Genomic DNA, 26554 nt, shown 5'->3' on the forward strand with positions numbered 1-26554 from the left:
AAACTGAAATTTAATTAAATAGTAATTAAAGTGAAATAGAAAAGCTAATTAACCTATAAAAGCATATAAATAATACAAAAATAACACTGCTAAGAATACAGTTTGAAATATTTCACAAGCTTCTTGATGTATTTTTTTTCTTTTCTCTCAGAAGTGCTGGGTGTGTGTTAGTTTATATCAGTGAATCGTGAGAAATAGGACTCTCCCACACACTAAAGAAGTGATATATTACACACTTCTTACCCCCAGTTGTCACACACACACACACACACACACACCACTTGGCTCTTACATACTATGCTGTGTTGAAAAACTTCACAGGCAGTGAAGGGGCAAGGTCACACACTCCATCATTAGGTCATTAAACAAAAGCAGATTTCTGTGATGCATGTCTGAATCTTCCTACTGTAACAGCTTTACACACTCTTTAAACACTTTTTCCCAAGGTTTCATTTGGCTTCTGTTTTAGCCCCTCCTCCAATTTGAAATGGAAAAATACTTTTTTTATTTGCATGATTGTTATACAAACAAATAATAACAATAATAATAATAGCAATACTCTTGTTTACTGTATTAAATTCAATATTGTGGTTGAAGCTTTCTCAGTGTTAATATTTTAATAGTATTATACATATTGGCACATATACATGTTTCACACACCAAAAGATGGCAGGTAGATTTGTAGTAATCTGAGAGCTATGATGAAATGTGTGAAAAATTTAACAATTTTCCAGGTCTCTTTTAACTAACCATATGCACAATGACCACAGGTCTTCAGTTCATAGTTTTCTTCTTTTATTCTATGATATATTGGGGCAATTTACCATTTACCAAATGTCAGAAGGTTTTTTTCTTTTAATTTTTCGAACCCGTCTTTAATCTCTTTCTTTCTTCACTCTCCGAACGAGTCGGCCTAGCACAGACCTGACCCGGGCCAGCTGGCCCGGATGTTATTGGATCCTGAGACGGGTCAGGTCCTTGGGGTCCAGGCTTTGTTTCTGTGTGTGCAATGAAGCAGGACTCGCCCTCTTCTAGTCTTTCCTTCTTCCAATCTCTGGAGACAAAGACCCTGACCGAGGCTTGTGTCTCTGAGGAGGGAGGAGAGATGGAGATTTGCTATCAAAGTTTGTCATCTTGTCCATGCTCACCATCCTGAGATGCAGTGGCTGAGGCACATGGCATTTTTCTTTGATACCCTGACCTGGGAGCTGCCTGCTGAAATACTAATGATCCATCTGACATACTGATGTAAACAATGACAACACCCAAAAGCATGTGGTTGCATCAGATTCAATGTCTTTATGTGACAACATTCAATCCCATAGAGTGACATCTGATTCTCTCACTGTCTTAACTCATTCTGGAGGAAACAGCGTTTCATGTTTGAATTTACGATGCGAATATTGCCGTCTGTGTGTGTATTCAGTGGTGTGTGTGTTTTAACAGCGATTAAAGTCACAATCTCACTTGACCCCAGTAAAGAAGCTCTAACTGTGCGAGAGTTTATGCTTGTTTGTGTAGTTAGTTTGTTTTTTAAATGAGTGGCCTCAGCAAAACTACCTCCAAGATAGTCATAAATCTCCCTTCTCTCTCTCTCTCTCTCTCTCTCTCTCTCTCTCTGTCTCCTTAGGTTTTCCATGCGAATGTAGACCCCTCAGAGGTGGTCCTGAACCGGATTCCCCAGCCTGTCTTAGCTCGGTTTGTCCGCATCCGACCTCAAGCATGGAAGAATGGAATCGCATTGCGCTTCGAACTTTATGGCTGTCAAATCACGGGTCAGTAAAACTCTCACCACACGTCCAAGTCTGCACAGATTTCAAAATGTTTCACTAGACCCTCAAGGGAGCTGATTTGTGGTGTTTAACTTTTAGATATAAAATAATAAAATATCGAGAAAAAGACAAACTTGAAATGTTGGATTTTTTGAAAATGTAAGAAAAAGTTGGGTGTTTAAAGTTCTGTTCCAGAATAAAAATCTCCAGATAATTTACTCACCCCCATGTCATCCAAGATGTTCATGTCTCTTCACGATGACCAATCATTTTGCTAGATAAGACCCTTATCCCTCGGCTGGGATCGTTTAGTGCCCTTTGAAGCTGCATTGATCCTGCAATTTGGACTTTCAACCCATTGGGTCCTATTGAAGTCCACTATATGGAGAAAAATTCTAAAATGTTTTCCTCAAAAGCCTTATCTTCTCTACTGAAGAAAGAAACATGAACATCTTGGATGACATGGAGTTGAGTAAATTATCTGGAAGTAAGCTAATCCTTTAATAGGTTGTTTTATAGAAAGGTAGATATAAATGTGTATATAGAGATAGATTTTAATATTTACCTATTTATATCATTTTTTATGTCTATAATATCTAAACAGGTAGATATAGATCTATAAGGTAAGTTTCCCTGTTTCATGTGAACTTTCAAACGCAGCAGGCCCACAGATACTGCACGTGACAAATATTGTTCCAGACGCCCACTGTGTCCCTGTCAAGTGAACTCAGATGTGTATTTATCAGAGCTCTTTAGGGTCCTGATTGAGTTTGGCTATTTATGGAGATGGGGAGATAGAAGTCACCTAATTCTGTTAGCATGTCCTGCAGCAGATGAAGGAGGTGAGCTGCTTTTGCACTGATGTTATCAGAGACATCACACTCCATCATTACGCTATTAAACAGCGATTCGCTCCTATTTTCGTCGACACTGAGCAGGAAAAATGCGCTTTTAGAGACAGGGTCTTTTTCAACACTGACACAAACGGCGCACGGACACGCCACTGGCCTCCATATTAGACCTGCTGCAGTCCCGCGGGGGCCGTTGTCCCTCGGGCATCCAGCCCAGAACAAGCTACTTTCAGTGAGGCGTGTCGCAGCCCTTCCTGTCTTTTCCGTGAAAGAGTGATGTTCGGCCCGCGGGATATCCAGCAGAGCCAAGCCCATAAAGATGCCCGTGAAGCCATCGATCACGTTTGCACAGTTAGCCTCGTTCTGTGTTTTACTGCTCTTTCTGTGGGAGTGTGGGTGTACCTCTGGGTTTGATTCAACTGAGATTGTTAGGATGGGCTTGAACCAGATGCCCCAGCCTGTTTTCCTGTTCTTTTGTTCCATGTTTAAGCCACAGGCCAAAATCAATCATTTATTTCTGGTACCTTTTGTATTTGTGCCGGCTGAGCCAGAGAATGGCTGTTTTGGGCTGAGTGGGTTTGCTTTCAACTCTGTAGAGGTGAGCCTAGAAAAACTGGAACACAAAATTCTTCCTGTAATAAATCCTACACACAAACACCCACTCCGGGGGGGATGTACACATAAAAACAGATCCACACATGCTCTGTTTATTTATTATTTACTCCTAAGGCCTCTCTCATGACATAACAACATGAAACATTGATCTCTCCAGCCTTAAAATGTCAATTCCTCTTTGCCTCACCATAACTCATCTGCTTGTCCATCCTCCTCTCAGATGCTCCATGCTCCGAGATGCAGGGAATGCTCTCTGGTCTCCTGCCAGACTCACAGATCTCTGCCTCCTCCATGAGGGACATCCACGGGGCAACAGGTGCAGCCCGGCTAGTGGCCAGCCGCTCAGGGTGGTTCCCCAGTCCCACGCAGCCCGTGGCTGGTGAAGAATGGCTGCAGGTGGACCTAGGAGTCCCTAAAACTATACGGGGCATCATTACGCAAGGAGCACGTGGGGTGGATGGCAGTACCAGCACTGAGAACCGGGCCTTCGTGCGGAAGTATAAACTTTCCCATAGTTTGAACGGAAAAGACTGGAGCTACATTATCGACCCCAAAACCAATCTTCCAAAGGTGAGAACGATGCAGGACTTATTTAATGCTGCTAGGAAAAAAACACAACAATCAAAACAAAGTTTTTAATTTAAAGACAAAATTATTTTATTTTATTTTTCTGCTTCCAAACCAAGGTCTCCTTAGCCTGACTACGTCAGACTTCGTACTTCCGCTCAATTTCAGTTCGCTTCTGTACTCAGTCTAAGATAGCAAACCATCTCCCAGTTTTCCTCCGGCTCCAAAACAGCCGGCCAATCAACGAACAGAGGACAGACTGAGAGCCGTGACGTAGACACTAAGCGCCCGATTTAGGATTGTAGTTTAGGTTAGGGAAATCGAAAACGATCGATGATTGCAATTCGCTCTGTTGTGGAGAATATTCCCGGCATTTGCCTACTGAAGCCCGAACAAGAAGAGTGTTTGTTTCACATTTTGAAGAGAGGTGCTATTGTGGACCTACTCGCGACAGGTTTTGGGAAAAGTTTAATTTATCAACTGTTAACGGTTGTCAGCAATAAACTGGGAAGGCCAAAGTCCGGCAAGGCGATAATTGTGATTGTGTCCCCCATGGTTGCTTATGGAGGATCAGGTTAGTGAGGAGGCTAAACTCACTCGATGGTTTTGTTTTCGCAGCATTCCTGTGTTTACAGTGGAAGTTTGAGGCGGCTGAGCCGGCGCATAACACACGTCATAACCAAACATTATGTAATTGGTTTACGGGTAACCAATGATTTTAAACTTCAGACAAGCGCCCCCCTCCCCACAAGAAAGTAAACGCTTGTCACGAAGCAAAGCAAAGTAGCAGAGTTCTGTATTACCAGGCTAAAGTCCCCTAATGAGTTGAAAATTAAAGAGTTAAAAGTGGTAATTGGCTGTACTTAGATTCTAGCTGCTTCAGTCTGTTTCAGGTTGATCTAATTGATTATCTAGGTAAACCTGCTTTTGGCCTGGTCTTGATCTTTTGTAAAAAGCCAGTAAAGCCAATTAGACCACCTTGAACCAGTAAAAACCCAGCCTAACCATCTAAAGCATAATATTTAATGTTTTTGCTAGCAAAGTACTGAACGTAAGAATACTGGAGTTGAATGAGGTTAATTAGTTAATCATGCAAATTTAAATATCGTGGGTCGTTGAAAGGGCTACAGTAATGAATAGTTCACCAGAATCAGATTATTAGCAGACTCATTTAATTCTTTCCTGCTCATCTCAGCGACTCAGCATTTCACTTCTAGATTCACAATCTTCCACTCTGAGAGCAGAATTCAATTATACTGCAAGCTTTGATAACATTCCAGTGAAATCATCCACAGTTGTGTTAATTAAAACCTGAGCTGCCAAGCTGCATCAGAGACTCTGAAATACAGAGAATATGCAGTAGCTTTCTTCCCTCAATCACACAGCTGGGCTAAAGTGCTTTTGTGATTCTGCTCCTCCAGATTTTTGAGGGTAACACACACTACGACACCCCAGAGATCCGTCGCTTTGACGAGATTGTGGCCCAGTTTATCCGAGTGTATCCAGAGAGGTGGTCTCCCGCCGGCATCGGAATGAGACTGGAGATACTGGGTTGTGACTTGCCAGGTAAGACCTGTGTGTGTTTCCTTTTATTTAGTTTTTTGTTTTGTTTTTAATTTTTTAACATTTTCACATATTTTTACTCTGTGACTTTAGGCATGGCACAAAGTAGATTTATAATGATTACGATAAACAATTAATCCGCTGAGTAATAAAAGTTCATTAGCCTAGCTGTAGGCTGTTTAAATTGCCTGTAGCAACTTCATATTAATATATAATGCAAATCATGGGCAGTCACAGATGTGTGTATTCGTTGACTACTGGCAGCAAGTTCAATGAGGCTCATAGCATACAGATTATCAATTTTAATTAAAAATAAACATGACACCCCCAGCTATAGCACTAGAAAGAAGTGGAGCAGTCCCACAGCCTCTCTGTTACTTCCATCTTTGCTCTCTGTCCCCGATGTCCTTCATATCCCCTCCTCTTAAATCTTTTACCTGTCACAGCATGACGATCAGCCAAAAGGACATACGGCTGCTCCCTCTGGACCTGGCCTGGGCTTTATAAAGTGGCAGGCCGAGGGGCAGTAATCGATGGGCTGTCTTCATGGCTCTGTGTCTGCAAGAGCGCCAGGGGCGAAGGAGCATTAGAGGAACTGCTAGAAAAGACAATGTGGGTGGAGGCCAGGGGTAGCCTCAGGGCTCAGTGCCCAGGTTTATTAGCATGGCAGGACTGCAGGAGGAGGAAGGCATGATGAAAAGTCGGACAGAGAGCCGGTGCTTGCTCAGGGTTAGTTGGTGGCACTTTGCAGGCAGAAGATGAAATCTGGGATGAAAGATTCATGTGTCATTGATGGAGCTTGGTGCGATACTGGCACAGGTTTACGGAGCCTGTGGGCCATAAATGATTGAGAGCAAAAGATCAAGAGTGAGAAAGAGTATAATCAAAGCAGATGAAAGAAATAAGGGAGGGATCAAAGCCAGTGAGTTAATGAGTGACGAAAAATGAACTGACGGTCGATTGTGTTTGTGTACACACGGTTATGTTTGCGTGAGGGAATTCGATGACAGTGCGGTGAGGCTCCACAGCGTACAACTGCGCACCAGATGTTCAAGACACAGGGGGCTCAATCTACCCCACTCAATGCTGAAACTACAGCCCCAGTTCCTAATCTCCACAGTAAATCTAATCACATACAGATCCCGAGATACACAAACACACTTGTGTGTTATACATACTTGCATGTGGCTTTAAATTGTATGTGTTTTTCTTTCATACTTTCTTTGTTTCTGCCCGTACGCACAAAATTATGGCCGTTTCATTTCCTACCATCTGTTAGGCACATCCACAGTGATCACTAACAGTACCGGTCCTCAAAGGAGCCGTTTGACAACAAAAAACATACAGGCCTGAGGTTTGAGTGAGATCGTTCTAATTCGGCTCTCTGAAGCAAACTCTACTTTTGTAAATTGTGGTTGGTTGCAGCTGTGGTGTGAGTGCGAGTGAGGCATGGTTCGAGTGTTTTGTTTTATGTTTTTTTTTTTTTTTAATTAATTTGTTTTGTTTTTGGTTTATGTTTAGTTTTTACTTTTGTAAATTGTGGTTCTTTGCTGAAATGGTGTGAGGGTGAGTGACAGAGTTTGTTTTATTTTGTTTTTACTTTTGTGAATTGTGGTTGTTTGCAGTTTTGTTTTGTTTTGTTTTGTTTTGTTTTGTTTTGTTTTGTTTTGTTTTGAGAGTGAGTGACAGAGTTTGTTTTATTTTGTTTTTACTTTTGTGAATTGTGGTTGTTTGCAGTTATGGTGTGAGGATAAGTGAACAAGGGTTTCTTTTTTTTTATACTATGGCTTTGGGCATGACAAAACAGATTAATAATAATCGATAAATTCATGAAGGCTAATGCATGTAACAATATATGCAATCAAAATATATGGCAAATTATGTACATCCACAGGTGTGTATTCGTTTGCTATTGGCACCATCCTCTCTCAATGCAGATTTTACAGTCAGAATTATCAATTTTAATACAAAATGAACACAATGCCTCCAGCTACAGCAGTTATATACGCTTACATGTGACTTTGAACCGTGTGTATTTTTCCTTTGTACTTTCTGTTTCCACCCATTCACATAAAATTATGGCTGTTTAAATTCCTACCATCTGTTATGCACATCCAATGGTACCAGTCCTCAAAGGAGCCATTTAACAACAAAAAACATACAGACCTACGTTGAAGACCTTGTTTGAATGAGATTGTCCTAATTCGGTTTTCTAAAGCATACTGTACTTTGGTAAATTGTGGTTGTTTGCAGCTGGGGTGCAAGGGTGAGTGACGCAGGGGCCGGGGCTGTTGTTGTTCTGATTTTGAGGGGCCGTGGGGATTCATAGAGAGAGAGACGTTAAATATTCACAGGGCTACATCAGTCTCACTCCCCTGCACAGAGATGTTTACGCCAATCACACATATCTGCAACTGCGTTCATAGTTGTATACTGCCCGGACACACACAAACAGACATTTAATTTCACATAAAGAGAGGTTAATACAAGTTATTATCTCTGGAATATCTCTGGATTCTGAGTGGTACTGTATAATAACCGTATGACTGTAAAAGTGACCATTGTCCCCAAGCAAACAATTTCTCTCGAATCATAATAGTCTCTTTCTTCTTACATGCAAAAAAATAGACTCAAATCAATATTTAATGTCCATTTATTTGGTTATTATTATTATTATAAGCAGGATGTACTCCATGTCATTTAACTGTGCGTTACACTTGTCAAACTGAAATCATATATTATTAAATATAGTATACCTATGCTAGTAGTATATAGGACATAGTATGCTCCTATATACTGCACAAATACACATAAACTAAGGTCCTGTATTCCTGCTGTTATTCTAAGCTGTGGCTAAGCTCTGATTTTGTCCCAAAATCCCATCACTCTCCCGAAGGAAGGAAATTTAGAGTGAGGGACACGAGGAGAGAAATAATGAATTGATGAATAAATAAACAGAGGCGTGGCAGACAGACCTTGTGAGTGCAAGAGCGTGAAAGGCACACAGAGGGACTTTAGATATTTCAATCAGGCACCCTTCTCTATTATTCATTACTGGACTCACATCAAGCCAGAGGTTCCTGTCTCTGGGTGAACAGAGAGTGAGAGAGGGGTAAAAAGAGTGAGGACAGTGACCTCTGCTGGGTGCAACATGTCTCAAAATTGCAGGAGCTGCAGAGATACATTTTTACCATAGCATGCCACCCTTGAGACTGCCCAGCTCAGGCTAAGGCGAGTTTCTGAGATTCACGAGCACAGGGTTACTGCAGTTTAATCAGTTGAAGGAATGATGTAGAGAAGTAGTGAGTTAAAGTCTGTTACCTAAAGTTCCTATAAGGTAAAGATGGACCACTCATACAAATATAATGGAAGAAATCATAACGCTAATTACAGCACCTATAAAAATTGAAGTCCTGTCTTTCAGTTTTTTTTTATTTTTTACTTGAACCAGCCAGGAAAATAGCTGTTTCAGTATGAATTGAGCTAATAAATCAAAATTTATGATGCCATTGTCGTGATTTTATTGAAGATTTAAAATATGGTTTGAAAATCCGGACAGACTTTACTATTCAAGTATGTAAGAGCTGTATTTTATGCCTGTTACTTAGACATAAAATACCTGGCAAGGGCCAAGATGGTCAATGAGTGAGCTGACTTGGCTTAAAAGCACTTGAGTTTTGAGTCTCAGTTCTGCTCTGACCTATTCCCCACACATGGTACTAACTTAAACAACCATGACCATAACATAAATCCATGGGTGAACAAGGATACCACACACCTGAAAGAGAAAGAAATAGATATCAGCATGTGCAGTGCTCACTGATCACTCTCAGATGTGTGGGCGGCAGAGGTGGGTAGTAACGAGTTACATTTACTTCGTTACATTTACTTGAGTACATTTTTTGGGTAACTAATACTTTTTGGAGTATATTTAAAGATGGGTACTTTTACTCTTACTTGAGTAATTTTTTGGGGAAAAATCTGTACTTTTACTTCGTTACTGTGGGCCACGCTCCTCTTACTTTATCTTAATGCAATAAATGTTATAAATGCTTCAGTTTGATCCAAACGCGCCATCTACTTTTCTCTGGGCAATGAGCGATGTTCATTCGCGAATGATTCATTCTTTTGAGTCACTTCTGTTCAAAGTCTTGTTCAAACCAGTTGGCTAACCATTGAATTGGTTCATGAATCAGTTTGAATGATTCGATCAGTTCCCTGCCGCGCGCGCTGAGCGTTTGAATCGGTTCACTCAGAGTTGTAACGTTTAAGAACAGAAAGAGCGTTGAAGACGTGGCTTAATCTGCACTGAATTGAAAGCAAATCTGCAAAGGCTATTATTTGCTTGCGATGAAGATCTGTATTGGATAAACACCACGTGCGCTGTCTACCGTTTAGCAGGTATAACTTGGGCTACACTCGATTACAATACACGATACCACTGTGACATTAGTTTGTTGTACGTGTAACTTATAACAGAGGGGAACCAAGTTGAATGCAGCTTCCAAAAGACAAAAAATAGCCGATTAATATTTTCTATATTTGATACAATCACACCGGTGCGAGTACGTTCAGCGAGTCATATCATCAGCTGCTAAAATCAGATCTGCGTTCGCTGGCTGGCGGTGAGCCAGAGACAGACGCGTTTTTACAGCAGTGCACATTATAACCAATCACACAAGATTCTGTTGAGCTTATTAAAGCATTGGCCAATCAGAGGTGTTCCGATGAGTCATCGCTGAAATGCCGGTGCTTCCTTCACTCGCTCATTGACTGGAGACCTCTTTCTGGCGAATTCTCTCAATTCGTATTAAAAATATGTTATGGCATGACCCCTATATTACTTAAGTAAACAGACAGGTTTTTATAATAAATTACATAATTAGGCTACTTTGACCATTGCATATTATAATTATTAACAATTTATGAAAAGTGAGAATTCAGATATTTCATTATATAGTTCATGCTTCTGGGAATGTTTCTAATGAAAATGAAAATAATAATAATAATAATAAATAAATCATAATAATGCTTAATAATAATTTGCCAATATGCTGTGGCTGCTGTGTGTCACATGACGACCCCCCTATGCCTAGACACAATTAATAAATGATATTTCCTCAATATTTACGCTTGCAGAAATATACATTTGTTTACATTTTGCAGAACAGATGAAAGAAGATCCGTCAATGTGCATTTGGTTCGTTATGTTCAGATGTTCAGTAACTTAGCGGTTATGTTAGGAGTTTTCACTCTTCTTTGTGTCAGAGGTTATTTATATATATATAATACATACTTTTACATACTACATATAATTTATTTCGTGATGCAAATCCGAATGTTCATCAGCTGTTACTCCAGTTTTCAGAGTTATGATCCTTCAAAATATAAATCTAATATATTGATTTATTACCAGTGCTGGAAACCGTTTTGCTGCTTAATATTTTTTTGGAACCTGTGACATTTTGTTTAGGATTATTTGATAAATAGAAAGATAAAAAGAGCATCATTGATAGTAAATCAACATATTGGAATGATTTCTGAAGGATTATGTGACATTGAAGACTGGAGTAAAGGCTGATGATATATATATATATATATATATATATATATATATATATATATATATATATATATATATACATACATCACACACACACATACATTTGATCTATATATCTAAATAAAAATAGGCTCAGTATATATGACCCAAAGTACTAACTAACTACTTGAGTAGATTTTTTATCCGATACTTTTTTACTCTTACTCAAGTAACTATTCAGACTAGTACTTTTACTTTTACTTGAGTAAATATTTCTATAAGTACTTTTACTTTTACTTGAGTACAGTTTTTGGGTACTCTACCCACCTCTGTTGGGCGGAGCCTGTGGCTGTCCATCATGGGAACAGCCACAACACCACCATCTTTCACTGCTATCTCTCTATCGGGATGGATGCATGTGAGCTGAAGGACAGCAGCTTCTCTTGTCTAGTTGAATTGGCTCTTTGAAGTTATCAACCACATGTTTCTATTTAGTGTAGTCCCTCTACACAACCCATGTTTGCACACAGGCATTTACCCACAAAGCCCATATGTCATTCTTCATATCCTCCCAGTGTAAATATTTAAATAAATATTTAGGTTGATCTCCACTCCTCCCCTCCTCTTTTTCCATACAGCACGTCTTCCCAGCTTTTCCTTATATAATACATGTCTGTTTCGTCTGCTTACACCCCATTGATGGTTATGTTTAGGGGTGGACCATTATACCTATGTTGTTTTTTTTGTTTTTTGTACTAATCGAAACGAATTCATATGAATACAATCATAAAAATCTAAATGAGTTCATAGGAATACACATGAAATAGACAATATAGACAAGCATTCAGAAGGTTTATGATTGGATATCTGGCGCTAAACAACCCACCATAGCGTTTTAGCCAGGGTTAGGTGCAGTGTATAACTTTAAAAACTGTTTTGAAGATGATCCTTCTTCATTTTGTAACTGTATTGTCTTACATTTTAAATGTTTGTATTCACTCTCCATCGAGCCAGTCGAAGATTGGTTTTATAAATCGCCACTGTTGTTTTTGAAGCAGGTCTCTCTGAGGACATCTGATGAGAATATGAACACTCTGAGCCTGAATATTTCTATGCATGTGAAGCATATTTGATATCCATCACCTGGAGATGATTTGTTGGTTTAACTGAGCTCGTGAGGAAAGTCCTTATCAGAGGCCAAGCAAACAGGCCTGTCTGAACTCAGTGTGTGTCTGTGCGTTTGTATTTGGGGAATATACTAGCTCAGAGATAACACGATAAACCTTCTGTTAATTTCTGTGTTCAAAAGACACAGAGACAAAAGCTTTAATTAGTTTGAAAACGGCTTTGTTTTTTAATTCTGGAGGCCAAAAGTTGAAAATGTTTAATTAGATTTTATATGAATAAACATCAGGGTTTAAGTATGTGTGTGCGTGCATGTGTGTGTGTGTGTGTGTGTGTGTGTGTGTGTGTGTGTGTGTGTTTACTATTTCATTTAATGTGTTGTGACTTGAACACATTGTTTAAAGTACACTCACATCAGCTTTTGATGATCTCTTTTGCTGTTCCTGATCCGATCTGACTCCTGTTCTCTATTTATTACTCCACACAATCTCCCAAACGCACATCAGTCTATGTTTTCCCTTGTAATGCAGTGTCTGCTCAAGATCTCAGTCAGGTTCCTGAAGTACATCAGGTCTGCCTGCCAGGGGCAAAGATTTACTCCAAGGCTTTCTACATAATTGAAAATTTTTTCCGTCTTGCTATGAAAACGCTGAGTCAGAGATTGCTGAGGCTCAGCGGGGCCCATGAGAGAGGAACCAGGGCTGACTCTGTTCTGTGCCCTGAATCCAGAGGTTAAAAACAAGGTAATCTTTCAGGGTGAGGAGGCGTGACCCCAAAACTAGACCTTACTTGTATATAGCTGATTGGCCTTTGAGACTTGGAAACATTTCATGGCCTTAATGTGTTATCAGGCTGTGAAGGAAATCTCAGGCGACGCCCAGAGAGTTCTGGGATCCAGATCAATTGGTTGCGTCAATAGAGCTTTGGAGCATATTGGAAATCTATTGCCATGTCTTGCTCTGATCCATTGCTTGAGCTTTAGGCAGCAGGAGAAATATTTCACATAGAGTGAATAGAAATGAGTGTCATTTGAAGAGAATTATCATGTGTTCATCTTAAAGTTTTCGTAAATAATATTGAAAATGGTTAAAGATCATCCTAATTGACAAGAAAATGAAAACAGCTGTTTAATCAGCCTCTGATACTGTGATACTTGGCTCATCCTGTTAACAAGTGGAGCTTGCATTACTGTTCAAATGGTCATTATTAATATGTTTTTTTTTTTTTTTTTTTATAAATTTCTACTTTTATATTCCTGTGGCTCAGTGGTAGAGCATTGCGTTAGCAGCGCAAAAGGTAGTGGGATCAATTCCCAGGGAACACACATACTGAAAATAAATCTATAGCCTGAATGCACTATAAGTCAGTTTGAATAAAAGTATCTGCTAAATACATAAATGTAAATGCTTTTATTTAACAAGAATCCATTTAAATGATCAAAAATGACAGTAAAGGGATATAATGCTACAAAGATTTCTATTTCAAATGCTGTTCTTTTAAACGTTATATTTATCAAAGGATCCTGAAAACATCATGGGTTCTGCAAAAACAATAAGTAGCAATAACAAGACAAAAGCAAAAACAATAACAAGAAATGTTTCTTGAGCAGCATATAAGAATGATTTTTGAAGGATCATGTGACACTGAAGCCTGATGCTGAAAGTTCAGCTTTGCATCACAGAAATAAATTATATTTTAAAATAAATTAAAATAGAAAACAGTTATTTTAAATTGCAATATTATATCTAAAATATAAACTTATTTACTGTATTTCTAATAAAATAAATGCAGTCTTGGTGAGTCTTACTAATCCCAAACATTTGAACTGTGGTGTACATTAGGCAGGACAGGATTGTCTCATTGATTTAACGGATGTGAGACTAAAGAATGAAAGGTGTGTTAGGTGAGTGTGTGAGAGAGAGAGAGAGAGAGAGCTCTCAGTTCTTAGATATCCAGGACTTGCTGGGAGGTTAATTGCATTTGTAAAGGGCAGAAAATTAATAGAGTTTAATGTCAGAAGCAGCCAGCTGGTGCATCCCTTTCATGTACACACACGCTTATAGAAATTAATAACATATTAATATTACAGTAGGCCTCTCCTTTTCATGTTGTGCTAAAGTGTCTACATGATTAGTGTTACGCCACTCACGTATTTGCCAATTAAGCATGGAATTGTTAAGAGTAATGACATTAATGACTTTAAGAGCTGACAATCATTACTCATTTACGCCTCGTTGTCTCTAAATCTTCATTCGCTCGATCCCCCGCGGGGAACGAAGAGAGATGCAACGGCTGATTTAACATTTTCTGTCATAACAAATTATCACTGCAGAAACCACACAAGACCACTTTTGCAATCGCAGACACTGAAGTTTTTGTTGCCGTCTGGCTTGTGTTGTTTTGGCTAAAACACAACATTAATTGTGGAGATGTGGAGAGAAAGAAGAGAAATAAGGCTAAAGGAGTGAACTTTGTTGTTGTATGAAAACGAAAGTCAGCGATAGAGAGTGTCAGTGGAGGAAACCTCTTTAAATGTTTTGTGACTCATGGAAAATAGCTGTGGTAACAGTGGTTTCACATTTAAAGTCATTGTGGGTAACTGGTACAGTAACAGCAGTGGTCTGAGGTGTAATGGCAGTGCTGATGGACCATTTATTTTACAGAATATACTTTCTCTCAATTAAAGCATTTCACAGTAAATAGTTCTCAGATGCTCATCATTTTTCTCAAGTTGTGGTTTTGTAATATTTCTTACTGTAAACGCACAATGTGTGCATGTGGTGCATTGCACATTTTTTATTGTCTCAGTCTGTTTGACGTGTTGTCTGGTGGTTGTGGCCACTTTTTGGAGGACAGATGCTGGTGTGCATGCATGCCTGTGTGTGATTATTCTGTCATTTCATATCTGAGGAGTGTTTGCCTGTGTGTTTGTTGGGAAGACTTGCATAAATATCCGAACTGGTACAAGGATCTTTTTTAGAGTGCCTCATATGTTTTTCCAGTCCACAGTAAGTGTTTCATTTCTAATATGTGCTGTTTTTTTAACTTTCTTTTAGAATCTACCACCATTCCTGACACTGCAATGCCTACCCTCCCGCCTCACGAGGGGACAAGTACTGCCCACAGGACACCAGGTAATCAAACAGAGCACCTTACCGGAATATTTTACTGTACTGAATGAGATCAGATCCCATTACAGAGCGGAAATCAATAAATTCAATCTTATCTATGTGTATTATGAATACTCAGAACCTCACTGACATGAAATGAGAATATCAAGTAGAGCATGTCTTTCTTTGTGTTAAATAAGCAAGCATTTCAGTATATCACACATGCACACATACACTTTTATTTACAGTAGTCTGCAATGTAATTGCAGCCTTGCTTTTCCCAGAGCTCTAATAACAGATTGTCGCCCCTCCTTTGTACACACTTATGTGTTGATGGGTAGAGGCTCACAGCATGAATGCTAACATTATGCTAACTAGCATAGCAGCATGCCTTTGGATGGATGGCTGACGAAGGCCTGCTAAATGCTGAAGCACAGCACTCCATGTAGACGAGGCTGTGCTGGAGTCTGACGGTGTCTGCATGTTAACACAGCACCAGCAGCATCAGTCAGTGCATATACTGTACCGCGAGACAAGAATCTGTGCATATTGACTGAAATAACAATCTTTCAAATACAGTGAGACTGTAAACTTGAAACTGGTGAAACTGGAATCTGTCACATACTCTCAAACTGCAATCTGCCACATACAGTGAGATACGAATCTGTACAGATGCAGCGAGGAGCAGGAATCTGTGTATGGAAAATTAGACAAATCGCTACATATATAATATATAAAATACATATTATATGTTATATATAAAAAGTACAAAATACTTTTATAATATGACTATATAGGCTTTACATCAAGATAGTTTTACAGCAGTATAGTCAGTTGTGCAGTTAGACAAATGTCTGTAGATTTCACAAGGCACATACAGTATGTGTGTGTTATGGGAGAGCCTACAGCAGGGTCTGAGGTCATAGAAAATGACTATAATCTTGTTTGCTCTCTCTTTCTCGTTCTCTCTCTCCCCAGCTCCCACCACTCTCTCGTCTCTGGGTGGTCTGTGTGACTTTGAGCACAGTATGTGTGGATGGACCCATGACCCCATGTCCGATCTGAAGTGGTCTCTGTATAGTTCCTCTAGTCCTAGCCTGGACCTGACAATGGGATCTGACAGTAAGTCCATCTTAATAAAAGATATTGGATAGCCTAAAACAAACTAACAAATCTTTACACTAATCTCTTCAAACATAAACACTGGGGATTTTGGGATAGCACTGGGAACATTGAGAAGACAAGGGTGCTTGTTTAATAAGAATAATTGAGGAAATAAACAGGAACAAAAAACAGGAACAGGAAAAAAAGTTTAGTGCTGTATGGTGACCGCACTGCACAAAAGACCTTCCTTTACCCTTGTCCTCTTTACTAGCACATATACAAAAGCACAAGCGCTCACCTTTCATATTCCATCCATCAATCTCATTACTGGTGTGTAATTAATGTGATAGTTGAAATCTGGGAATAGTATCTGTCACTCTCTCATTCCATCCTTGTTCCTCCTCTGGGAGTTCGTTCCTCTCTTCATATCTTTGAGCTTATCTGACCTTTATCAACCCTGCTTAAAAAAATTGAGAGTGGTTTACTAATTCTGAGCACAAACACAAATGTACAGTTCTCCTTGTCCCCCATGCTTTCTTGGAGCACTCTTCCTTGTGAGGCTGTTAAAACAATCTTTGCTGTTTTCCACATGTCAGGGTTTAAAGAGAGACCCAGGAGTCAAAAGGAAAGAATCATCTCCTGTTTAAACCATTCCCAAACTAAGAGCAGCCCCAAGCTTGAGACCTTCTCTTGTGTTTCTTCCCTCTTTTACACCAGGGGTGTCACTTCACATTCCTCACCTTCTCCAAACAAACTGTGTAGATCCCTTAATGCAAAAAAAACTTCTAGGTACTCAAGATCGATTTCACATGTTGTTGGGGTCTGAAATGTGTCTGAATCCAATTCATAACACAAGTACACAATGCATTCCAAACATTGCTGGAAGTAGTGCTTTAGTACAGCAGTAAAAGTCCTTCAGGTCAAAGGGTTAAGGTTTGTATAAAGTCACATTGTGAGATCTAAAATCACAATTGCAAGATTAAAAGTCACAATTGTAAGTTACAAATTCGAGGCATAGATTTTTTAAATGCATACTTGTGGGGTACGTTTCTGGCTTCACTTCCCAGCATCCCTGGACAAAAGCTGCTCAACTCATTCACTTTATAGCACAGCTCACTCCAATAAAACATCACCGTAAGCTGTGTAGATCCTATGGCTCCTGGAACAGCACTCCAGAGTGTTCATACCCCAGTGTTTTAACCAGGAAACAGAAACCCAGAAAGGGTTAATACACAGTCAGCCTAATTAACTCTATGTGTATAAGGTTCCATTTAAAAACAATAATCCCAGAAGTACCTTTTCCTGCCCTCGGGTTACTTCACTGGCACATCAACCTAAGCTAAACAGTCTCCGAGCTATAGTGAACTTTCTCTGTAAAAGGGTAATTATTTTTTTTATATGTACTATACCCAAGATCAAACAGAGGGAGTTATTTTGCATTAATTAAATGCATAATCTATTTAGGCATCTCATACAGGAGGACCAGCGACAGCCTAATCTGATCTATAAATTTCAGTGCTGTATTTTCAATAAATTTGGGATGAGAAATGTGTCAAAGTAGGGCGAACGGAAAGAAATGACTGTGCATCAGTGGAAGGTGGGAGCTTCCATATTATAGCTGAGGCAGCGTGGGTAATGATGATAATTTTTGGTGCCATGCTGTCCAGTCCGATCACTCACAAAGTGTTTCCCAGCCTCCTCTCTGATCATCGCTTTCCGCTCTTCCTCTCTTCCTCTCTTCTCCCATTCATTTTCCTTCCGCTGTACTGAGATGTCTACATTGGGATATGACAGAGATTGTGGTCTAAAGACTCTTTCATCTGAACACAGAGGGGATGTGCTTTTATGTCGAAGCTGATTTTCTACTTCCACTAAAAAACAAAACCAGATCAATTTTTTATCATTTTGCAAACATAAAACCACACAGAATTTTCAATGCTGTGTAACAGTGAGAAAGAAACAGAAAAAGGGAGTATTAAAAATTATCTCACAGTGATTCACTAAGTAGGGCATGTTCCTGGATCCACATCCTGGATAGGGTTGGAGAGTTAGAAACATGTTTCTTTAACAGCAATGTTGTTCCAGGACCAACTAAAGATGCTTAATTTCATCACTTGTCACTTTCTCTTTACAGATTTTGGAAATTTCCTGTATGTGGAGTCGAGTCCTAAGTCAGAGCCCCAGCGTGCGCGATTAATGAGCCCGTCTGTGGGACCTGAGCGCCGTCCCGTCTGTCTGCTCTTCTACTACCAGCTGCAGGGTGAAGGGCAGGACAGCCTCCGTGTGCTGCTCCGGGACGATGACCAGGAGGAGACGCTGCTCTGGGCACTGAAAGGAGATCAGGGGCCCATGTGGAGGGAAGGCCGCACCATCCTGCCTCAGTCCCCTAAAGAATATCAGGTGTGACAGTTTATATATCGATAGAAATACAAGATGAACTGACAGCAGTAACACTGCTGATCTGAATATAGTGTTTAATTCTCTTTCTTTTCTTTTTAATTTGTAAGGTTGTCATCGAGGGTTTCTTTGAGCGTGGCAGTCAAGGACACATCTGGGTCGACAACATCCATATGAGCTCCAGCATCGAGCTTGAGCAGTGTACACGTAAGTATCAACATCTGTGTCTTTCTTTGTCTCGCTGTCTTTCTCTCTTTCAACAGTCATCCACCATATTGGTCACCAGGGACCAAAATCAACACCTGCCAAGCACCAAATACAAGTAAAACATGAGTAAAAAACAGCCGCTGACAAGTAAAAAACAGCCTTTACAACAAGCCACTAAATATATATGTATATTATAAATCTGAAAAAAAAAACATAAGATGGATATGTACTTTTATTTATATGTTTAAATATTTTTTTTTTTGTTAAAAATATTGAAATTATAATTTTTTTTGGCAGGTAAAAGATATTTATAGATTTTAAGGTGGAAAAAAAAATTTATTTTTCTAAATTTACCCAGTATTGGCAGACAATTTTTTTTTTTCTTTCCCTGAATGTCTTAAAACGATCCATTCTGCTTTCCATGCCCACCCTATCCTTGCCATTCAAGTCCAAGAAAAGAATAATCACACAGAAAGTGTTTTTCAAGTGCTCGGCTCACGCAAAAAGCTGAAAACTAGGCCACACTCACCCTGTGGGCTCTGATCCCAATCTATGTTTCATTAGTTTCTTTTCCTTTTTCTTTCTTATTTGTAAACAGAGCTTTCCAGAGCCATGCCAGGGAATAACCAGACAGGCCTGCTCTCGACAGTGTAGCTTTTCACAAACAGACATTAATGTCGAACAAAGCTCTTCGCTACACGACCAGTCACTAACAATGCTGTGAAGGTTATTTACTGAGCAAAACATTGCTGTTCCCTCTGAGAACTTGTGACTTATTATATTTAAACTATGATCAGCAAAAACAGGATTAGTTATAAATCAAAATTGATGTGAGCTGTCATACACACTTTCATTCAGTTGCTCATGTACACACTTCCGCCACAAGCCCCCAGCTTTGGGATTGCTCTTATTAATTAAAGCTGTTCGATGTGTATGCGCCAGCCCTGCGTCGCTGCCAAATCTGTCCCCTGTCTCTCTGCAGAGTTCCTTTTTGAAGCGAATGCATTCCAGACATTCTGAACTGGCATTCTGAGTGTGTGTGTGTGTGTGCACAGCATAGTTTGCCAAAATGAAACACAGCCTAATCCCATTTTCTTCCCTTCATTTTTTTTATGTTTCTCCTTAACCTGTGTTTGTCATTTCAGAACCCTCTACTACACAAAAAAATCTATGATGAGCTAAAGTGTTGTGTTTAAAAAATTTACATATGTAGTCAAGGAGGTTGTAATTAATATCATGCAGGAAATGTTCCTACATGATAGACATCACTCAAATAGGTTTCTTGAGATATCAGGATATATTTAGAAAGTTGTAAAGTAGGATTTTGGAGAGTTAGTGAAATGGTTAACATCGCTTACAGCACCTCAGAATTATTCAAAGTAATTTATTCATATGATATTAATCATACTCAGTCACATGTGTCAGAATTCCATCTGCACCGTTGTTATTTATGTGAATATATTTCATTTGTGCCAGTTCTTTAACTAATCATTCTTTTTTTTACCCTCTCATTTCAGAACCCTTCGCTGCATTCCCCCCTGAAATGACTGGTGAGTTTTCTGGCATATTGTCATTTCCTGTGCCAATGTTTGTGCTTCCTGCTTGTTGCCTAGCAGCTTGCTTCACCTGAAGGGCTTTTGTTGAGCTTCACACCAGCAGCACAAAGGGATTCTGTAAATTCTGTTTCCAGTCCCACAACAAAGTTTAAATGAAGTGTGATTTAGCGCCGGTGCAGTTTGTGTGTTTATGTGTGCATTTTAGTGACGTTGGTGCCTTTATGTCAAATCATTGCTTTCATGTTTACTGTCCTCACTATCATTATTGTCATATGGATATTTGGAGCATGGGCTGTATCCCAGCATGCATCTGTAGCCCCACATCACATGCTGTGTTATATGGTCTCGGTGTCATGCCTAAACATCATCAAATGTGACCGTAGATTCAGTTGGCATCACCCCTTGAGATTTCAATATGGTTTCTCACCTAATTCTATAATAATAATATTTTTTTATTGCATCTTGAATAACTACAGTAAATTGCAATTCAAGGTGCTTTACAGGTCAGAATATAAAATAAAAAAATAGACATCACCTGTCTGTTTTTTCCTATCGAATTTTAAGGAACTTCTGAGACAAGGTTGATACTTCACTGAGAACTCTTTTAAAACTATTTAACTCTCATCGTTCCTCTGGGGTGACATTGTGTTCTCCATCAAATTTTAAACTTACCAATAAATAAATAAATTCTTGAAGTCATTATGCTAACAATTTTAAAACCCAGCTGCTGTGCTGCTATGGATATCATAATGTTTATTCCCCAACAGCTGTATGATTCAGCTGCAGTGGAATAATCCTCATACACTCCATTTTAAATGATTGTGGAGCCCACAAGCCCACTAATAACGTATTCCTTTAGTAACTACCACCCTTTCTTTTAATTGAAATGGAAATGATTCCCAGTGTAAGTAGATTCATTTTCCCATAGCAGTCAGAATTCCTAGATTACATGCACGTTTATGCATAGACAGGAAAAAGGTGTAGTGGAGGGAATAAAAAGAGTGATTGGTGGAGGTTTGTGTGTGTGATGGGTGAGCAGTTTTCATGCACTGCTGGGTTGGGTTCATGGAAGACTTTGGCTTGAGGCAGATGAAGCTGGCATAGATCCATGCATGCAAGAAAACAGAACCTTCACCCAGATGGAAAAACTACCGAACACACACTCACACACTCAAACACACGCTCACCAATATACTGCATTACAAAAGAGAGAAGGTGCTGACATCAGCCGGTGTCTTATGACGCTATATGTTTTTATGGCCTTTGAATTTGGTTGCATATGAAATTACCACAGATACCACAATCCATTCACAACCCATAAAACATTTCTGCACTCTTAATGTGATTTAGAAGGACAAAAGTCTGTCCCTACAGTTATTGAGTGCCCATAAAGGAGCTGTGGAAAGGCGACGTGCATGTGCATTTGCGTGTCTGTGTTTGTTTTGTTTGTATGCAGCACCAAATCAGAGCAAAATCATTCACGTACAATTCAAGATGGCTTGAAGCTATGCAGTCTGCATGCCTCTCTACCCCAAGCCAACTCTTCTGTGTCTCTCCACCAGGGGGAGCCTTACCTGGCTGGAGCGACCCCACTGTTGACACGACAGTGTCCCTGCAGCCCATGCCCACCTACTGGTATTACATAATAGCTGGAGGTGGCGCCATTTTCCTCCTTGGCTGCATCACGTTGGTCATGGTGCTGTGTTGCCATCGCTACCACATGGCGGCCAAGAAGAGCCAACACTCGGTGTCCTACCAGAGCACGTACACAGGACAGTACACAGGCGGCAGCGCCCCCGGTGGTCTCTCCGGACCTGGGATGGAGCCGATGCTAACAATTAGATTAGAGAAGCAAAAGCCCTGCTCCCAGTGTTGAGACAACACCAATGAACCGCTTCCTCCCACAGGACATCTAGGTTGTGTCCTTTAAGGTCGAGGATGAGGTGAAGAATATGTGGACACCTAAGCACCAGAGTTATCAAGTTTTCTGTGACTCTTTTGTGGCACTCCAGTGCTGGGAAGGAGGAGATCTGCTGAGCCGAAATGACATCCAGCCAATATCCTTACTGGCAGGGACCCCCTTTCCCCTTCTGTCTCTCTCTCTCTCTCTGTATGGATGGGAACCTTACTGTGAAAAGCTCTAATCTCCTGTTCATGACCAGTCCAGTCCTATTGTACAGTCAAGAGAACTCGGCAGCATTGCCAAACTCTAAGGAGAATCTGCGAACAGCGACAGCAAAAAGGAAAACTTTTCCTTGCATGTGTGCCGCATCTCATGTGCACATAGGAACACTTGAGGCTTGAAGAGTTTGACAAGAAGTTTCAAAGAGACAAAAGCATGAACATCGAATACTCTGGGACACATGTTCTTGCTAGAGAATCCTTGTCTCTTCATAGGATGTGTGTGGAAGGGTTAGGTACCACGTATTGTACTGAATTTTTAAACTCCTGGTACCTCTACAAATTGCTTACATTATGAGGACTGGTCCTTTTATCTTTCTCTAAGAGCTTGAGTAGAGCAATAGATTCACTCTGTTCCAGTGATCTGTTTGGTCTCCTTTGACTACTGAATGAAGCTTCTTAAAAGCATTTTGAAGGCTGTTTGTTTTCCAAGAGTTCATTTTGAGTATCTGTCAATATGTGTCTATATCTATATATAAACTCTTCTTTTCTGAAAGTCACTGGGGCTTTGGCACTTACAGTACGTCTGAAGAAATACGGTATGTTTTTTTGCCTATATGCAAAGGTCACATGACCCCGCCTTAGCCAGCCTATTCCTCTGATTGGCCGACTGACTGACACAACATTGGCCTTAAGATGCTTCAGTGGCATTGGGTTAGTTCAAGCCGATCACTGTTCTCATTTATTATTTAATACTTTCGTATTCATACTCAGCCGAGATGAACCGAAGTGCATATTCAGCTAACTGATGCACTGACTTTATTTTTATAGCTAATGCTAAAGCGGTGTGTTTGTGTGTTGTTTCCCCTGAGATTTTGATTACACATAGTCTTGTAAAAGAGCAGAAGCGGAGAGCTTTGTAAATCTGCCAAATGTCAGACAGTGCAAGAGCGCTTCGCTAGCTGATTTTGCTTCAGGGAACGAGTTGGCACGTTAGCATGTATGTTGGAGCCCATTTCCAAGCCCACCTTCTATAGTGTCACTCAGTACACCTGCTGATGTCTTACTGAATTACTAACCAACCTCTTATCTGTAATTTTTGGGGAGCTTTTTGGCAATTTATCAGTCAAGTTAGCAGACAGGGAAAAACATAATTAGCATTTTCTGTTATTAGCATTATTTGCATATGACAATCTTGTTACAGATTTTTTTCATCTTTTAATGTATCAAATGCATATTATATACGCAGGAGAAAGTTTTAGAATGCACTTCAAAATAATTTTCCCTGTGTCCTGGTGCGAGTATTTGCTTTATCTCTTTCATGTGCCACTTGAAACGTAGCGGTATACCTCTAAAAAGAAAACCATTCTATGGTCTGCAATGTTCTGTCCAAGTACATAGTGTTCAGTGTTCTCCTCTGTACTAAACAAACACAAAAAATAGGCGCCATCAGAGCTTAGGGTGGAAATTCCCCCAACAAAACATTTTCCTCTTTACACATAAAGACTCTGAGGCTTCATCCATTACTGAAAGCTGAAATCTGTCAGGCGGGCACGTCAGATTTTGGCTTCATCTAAAGCAACTGGGATGAAAGGAGAAAGTAAATCCTGATATCTTGTTATGTCCTCCATCTGGCAATAGGTGAAAATAATCCCCCATCATGGACGGGCTGGCCCTTCTTCGCCAGTTTATCTGCTCTTCACAAAAGAATGTGTGTGTAGATGGAAGGCGAGATCAAAGAAAAGCCTGCTCTAAATATAGACCTCCTCTGCAAAATCCAGGGTCTGAAGGGGTTTGTTTTAAACACAAAAGCACATGAAAGATCCCCGGAGACAGCAAGAGAGACCACCTGACCTGGCAGGCCCATTGTAGAGTATTGTCTCCTCTTTTCCCACCTAATCCTCTATACAGTAGAGTTATTCTGGGGAGATGGACACACAGCAGCTTTTAATGCTAGACATCAATTCAGCTCAGATTTTGAGTCATGTGGTCTCTGTTGCACGGCCATATTGTGCAATCTCTTGCTTGTTTAAGGCAGAATTAGCGATATGCAACACATTTCAATGAGTTTCTGTGCCCCCCAGTTGAATTTGTATCAAGGCCAATGCCAAATTTGTCTGTCTTGTCTCGTCTTGAGGAATTATAGCATTTGAAATACATTTTCCCTTGTCTTGAGCAAGAAGAGTCCTGGTTCATATGCCTGTGTGGTTAATATATGAATTTATATCAATCTTTTAACTCTATAAACAGTTGTGATTCCGTATTTTGTTTTTATTTTAGTCTGGATGTATTAATTAATTTCAATTAATTTCAATCTCAGTTTTTCTCTTTGCTATCTGAGTTGCTTAAAAATGGCATGTCAGCTGATCATAATATGTTTTCAAATCTACTGTGGCTGAGACTTCCTTTGAATATTTCTAATTAGGTAATGGACCAGATAACATTTTATTAAGCCTGTTGTAAGCATTCTTGCTGGGAGTCTTTTCCTTTTGCTGTCTCTCAAAAGATATTAATGAGCAAAAGCACTCAGAGGGGCCTCATATGATGCCAAAAGTCTGTCTCAGATAGGACCTGCACAAAACAGCATATGCTCTCGCCCCTCTTCAGAGACAGAGACAGGAAAAGGTGGTAGACATCTAGTGTCTGTCTGGAGAAACTGAATTTTAATGTGCAAAAAATACTCCAGGTTGTAAACTGTATATGTTTGCATAAAAAAAGTAAAATATTCCATCTAGAGAATTTTGGATTTTATTAAAAAAGGTTGTCTGTGAAGCATTTAATCATGTTTACTGAACATGGCTTTTTGATGTTCATTGTCGACATTATGCTTAATTTGCATACAGGTTTTGATGGGTTTGTGGTTGTGTGCACATTTTTTGTCCCTTGTGAATGTCGGGCTTTGACCCTGCCATCTATTAAGCTTTTTCTTTTCTCTCTACGACAGCATTTCAGCCTGTTTAAATACATACAGTATGAGGTATATTTTAGCTTGTTGAATTTCGTGGTCTTGGAAATGTTGTATGGAATGTTACAATAAAGTGATATTTTTCTACAAACTGCAACTAAAGTGGTTTGTGCTCTTTTTTTACGGGTATTTGATGATCTATAGCAGACACTGCGCCTCCCTAGCTACAGCTGTTTGTAACCAAGTCTGTGTGATCATCAGTGTATGGTCTTTGCTGTTTATGTTGGTCATTTTGTCCTCACACTTTGTAATGTTCGTTGTAATGGCTCATGTAAAAATAATGTTCTTTAGTTTGAATATTCCAAAAGAGTTTTTTGTTTATGCATTTTGACATTGAGTGTTTCATTTGGGTTGTTTTTGTCTTCCAAGCAGAGCGAAGACCCGAAGATCTTGGAAATAAGCTCAGTGGCAGAGGGCGCATTGGTCAAGGTAAATCAATTCATCAACCTTTAAGTGCAGACTGGTGTATTTTAATAATAAATACAAAGGGTGTCTGAAACAGCAAGTATACAAATGCAGCCCTTAATGCCTAGCCAATGCATTATAAATGCACAGTCTCTTCATTATTTGGCCAGTAACAAATTTCATTACTCAGGCAATAGAGTTACCTTCAGATGTCTGTGCCATAACAGAATGTAATATTATTCAGATAGCTTGACATATGGACCACAAAACCACTCATAGAGGGTATATTTTTTTAAACTTAAACTGAGATTTATACATCATCTGAAAGATTAATAAATAAGCTTTCCAATGATGTATGACAATATTTGGCCGAGATACAGCTATCTGAAAATCTGGAATCTGAGGGTCCAATCAAAATATTGAGAAAATTGCCTTTAAAGTTGCCCAAATGAAGTTCTTAGCAATTCATATTACTAATCAAAGATTACATGTTTTGATATATTCATGGTAGGAAATTTACAAAATATCTTCATGGAACATGATCTTTACTTAATATCCTAATAATTTTTGGCATAAAACAAAAATTTATCATTTTGAACCATACAATGGCAATTGCTACAAATATCCAAGGGTACTTCTGACTGCTTTTGTGGT

At 39.5% G+C, this 26554-nt stretch overlaps 1 protein-coding gene across 3 annotated transcripts in view; it reads left to right on the forward strand.

Moving 5' to 3' along the window:
- LOC132095021 (neuropilin-2-like) overlaps positions 1 to 26554 on the forward strand; it is a 76047-nt gene that overhangs the window by 47231 nt on the left and 2262 nt on the right. Inside the window, exons 8-16 of one of the 3 annotated variants that reach the window (XM_059499740.1) lie at positions 1631 to 1775; positions 3459 to 3808; positions 5227 to 5371; positions 15092 to 15169; positions 16124 to 16267; positions 18384 to 18649; positions 18757 to 18853; positions 20371 to 20403; positions 21972 to 25846. In XM_059499740.1, coding sequence (XP_059355723.1) covers positions 1631 to 1775; positions 3459 to 3808; positions 5227 to 5371; positions 15092 to 15169; positions 16124 to 16267; positions 18384 to 18649; positions 18757 to 18853; positions 20371 to 20403; positions 21972 to 22285 — 1572 coding nt within the window. In that variant the 3' untranslated portion in view covers positions 22286 to 25846. The other 2 variants (XM_059499738.1, XM_059499739.1) reach the window with 2 other exon arrangements.

This window comes from Carassius carassius, chromosome 19 (genome assembly GCF_963082965.1).
Source record: "Carassius carassius chromosome 19, fCarCar2.1, whole genome shotgun sequence".
Lineage (NCBI taxonomy): Eukaryota > Metazoa > Chordata > Actinopteri > Cypriniformes > Cyprinidae > Carassius > Carassius carassius.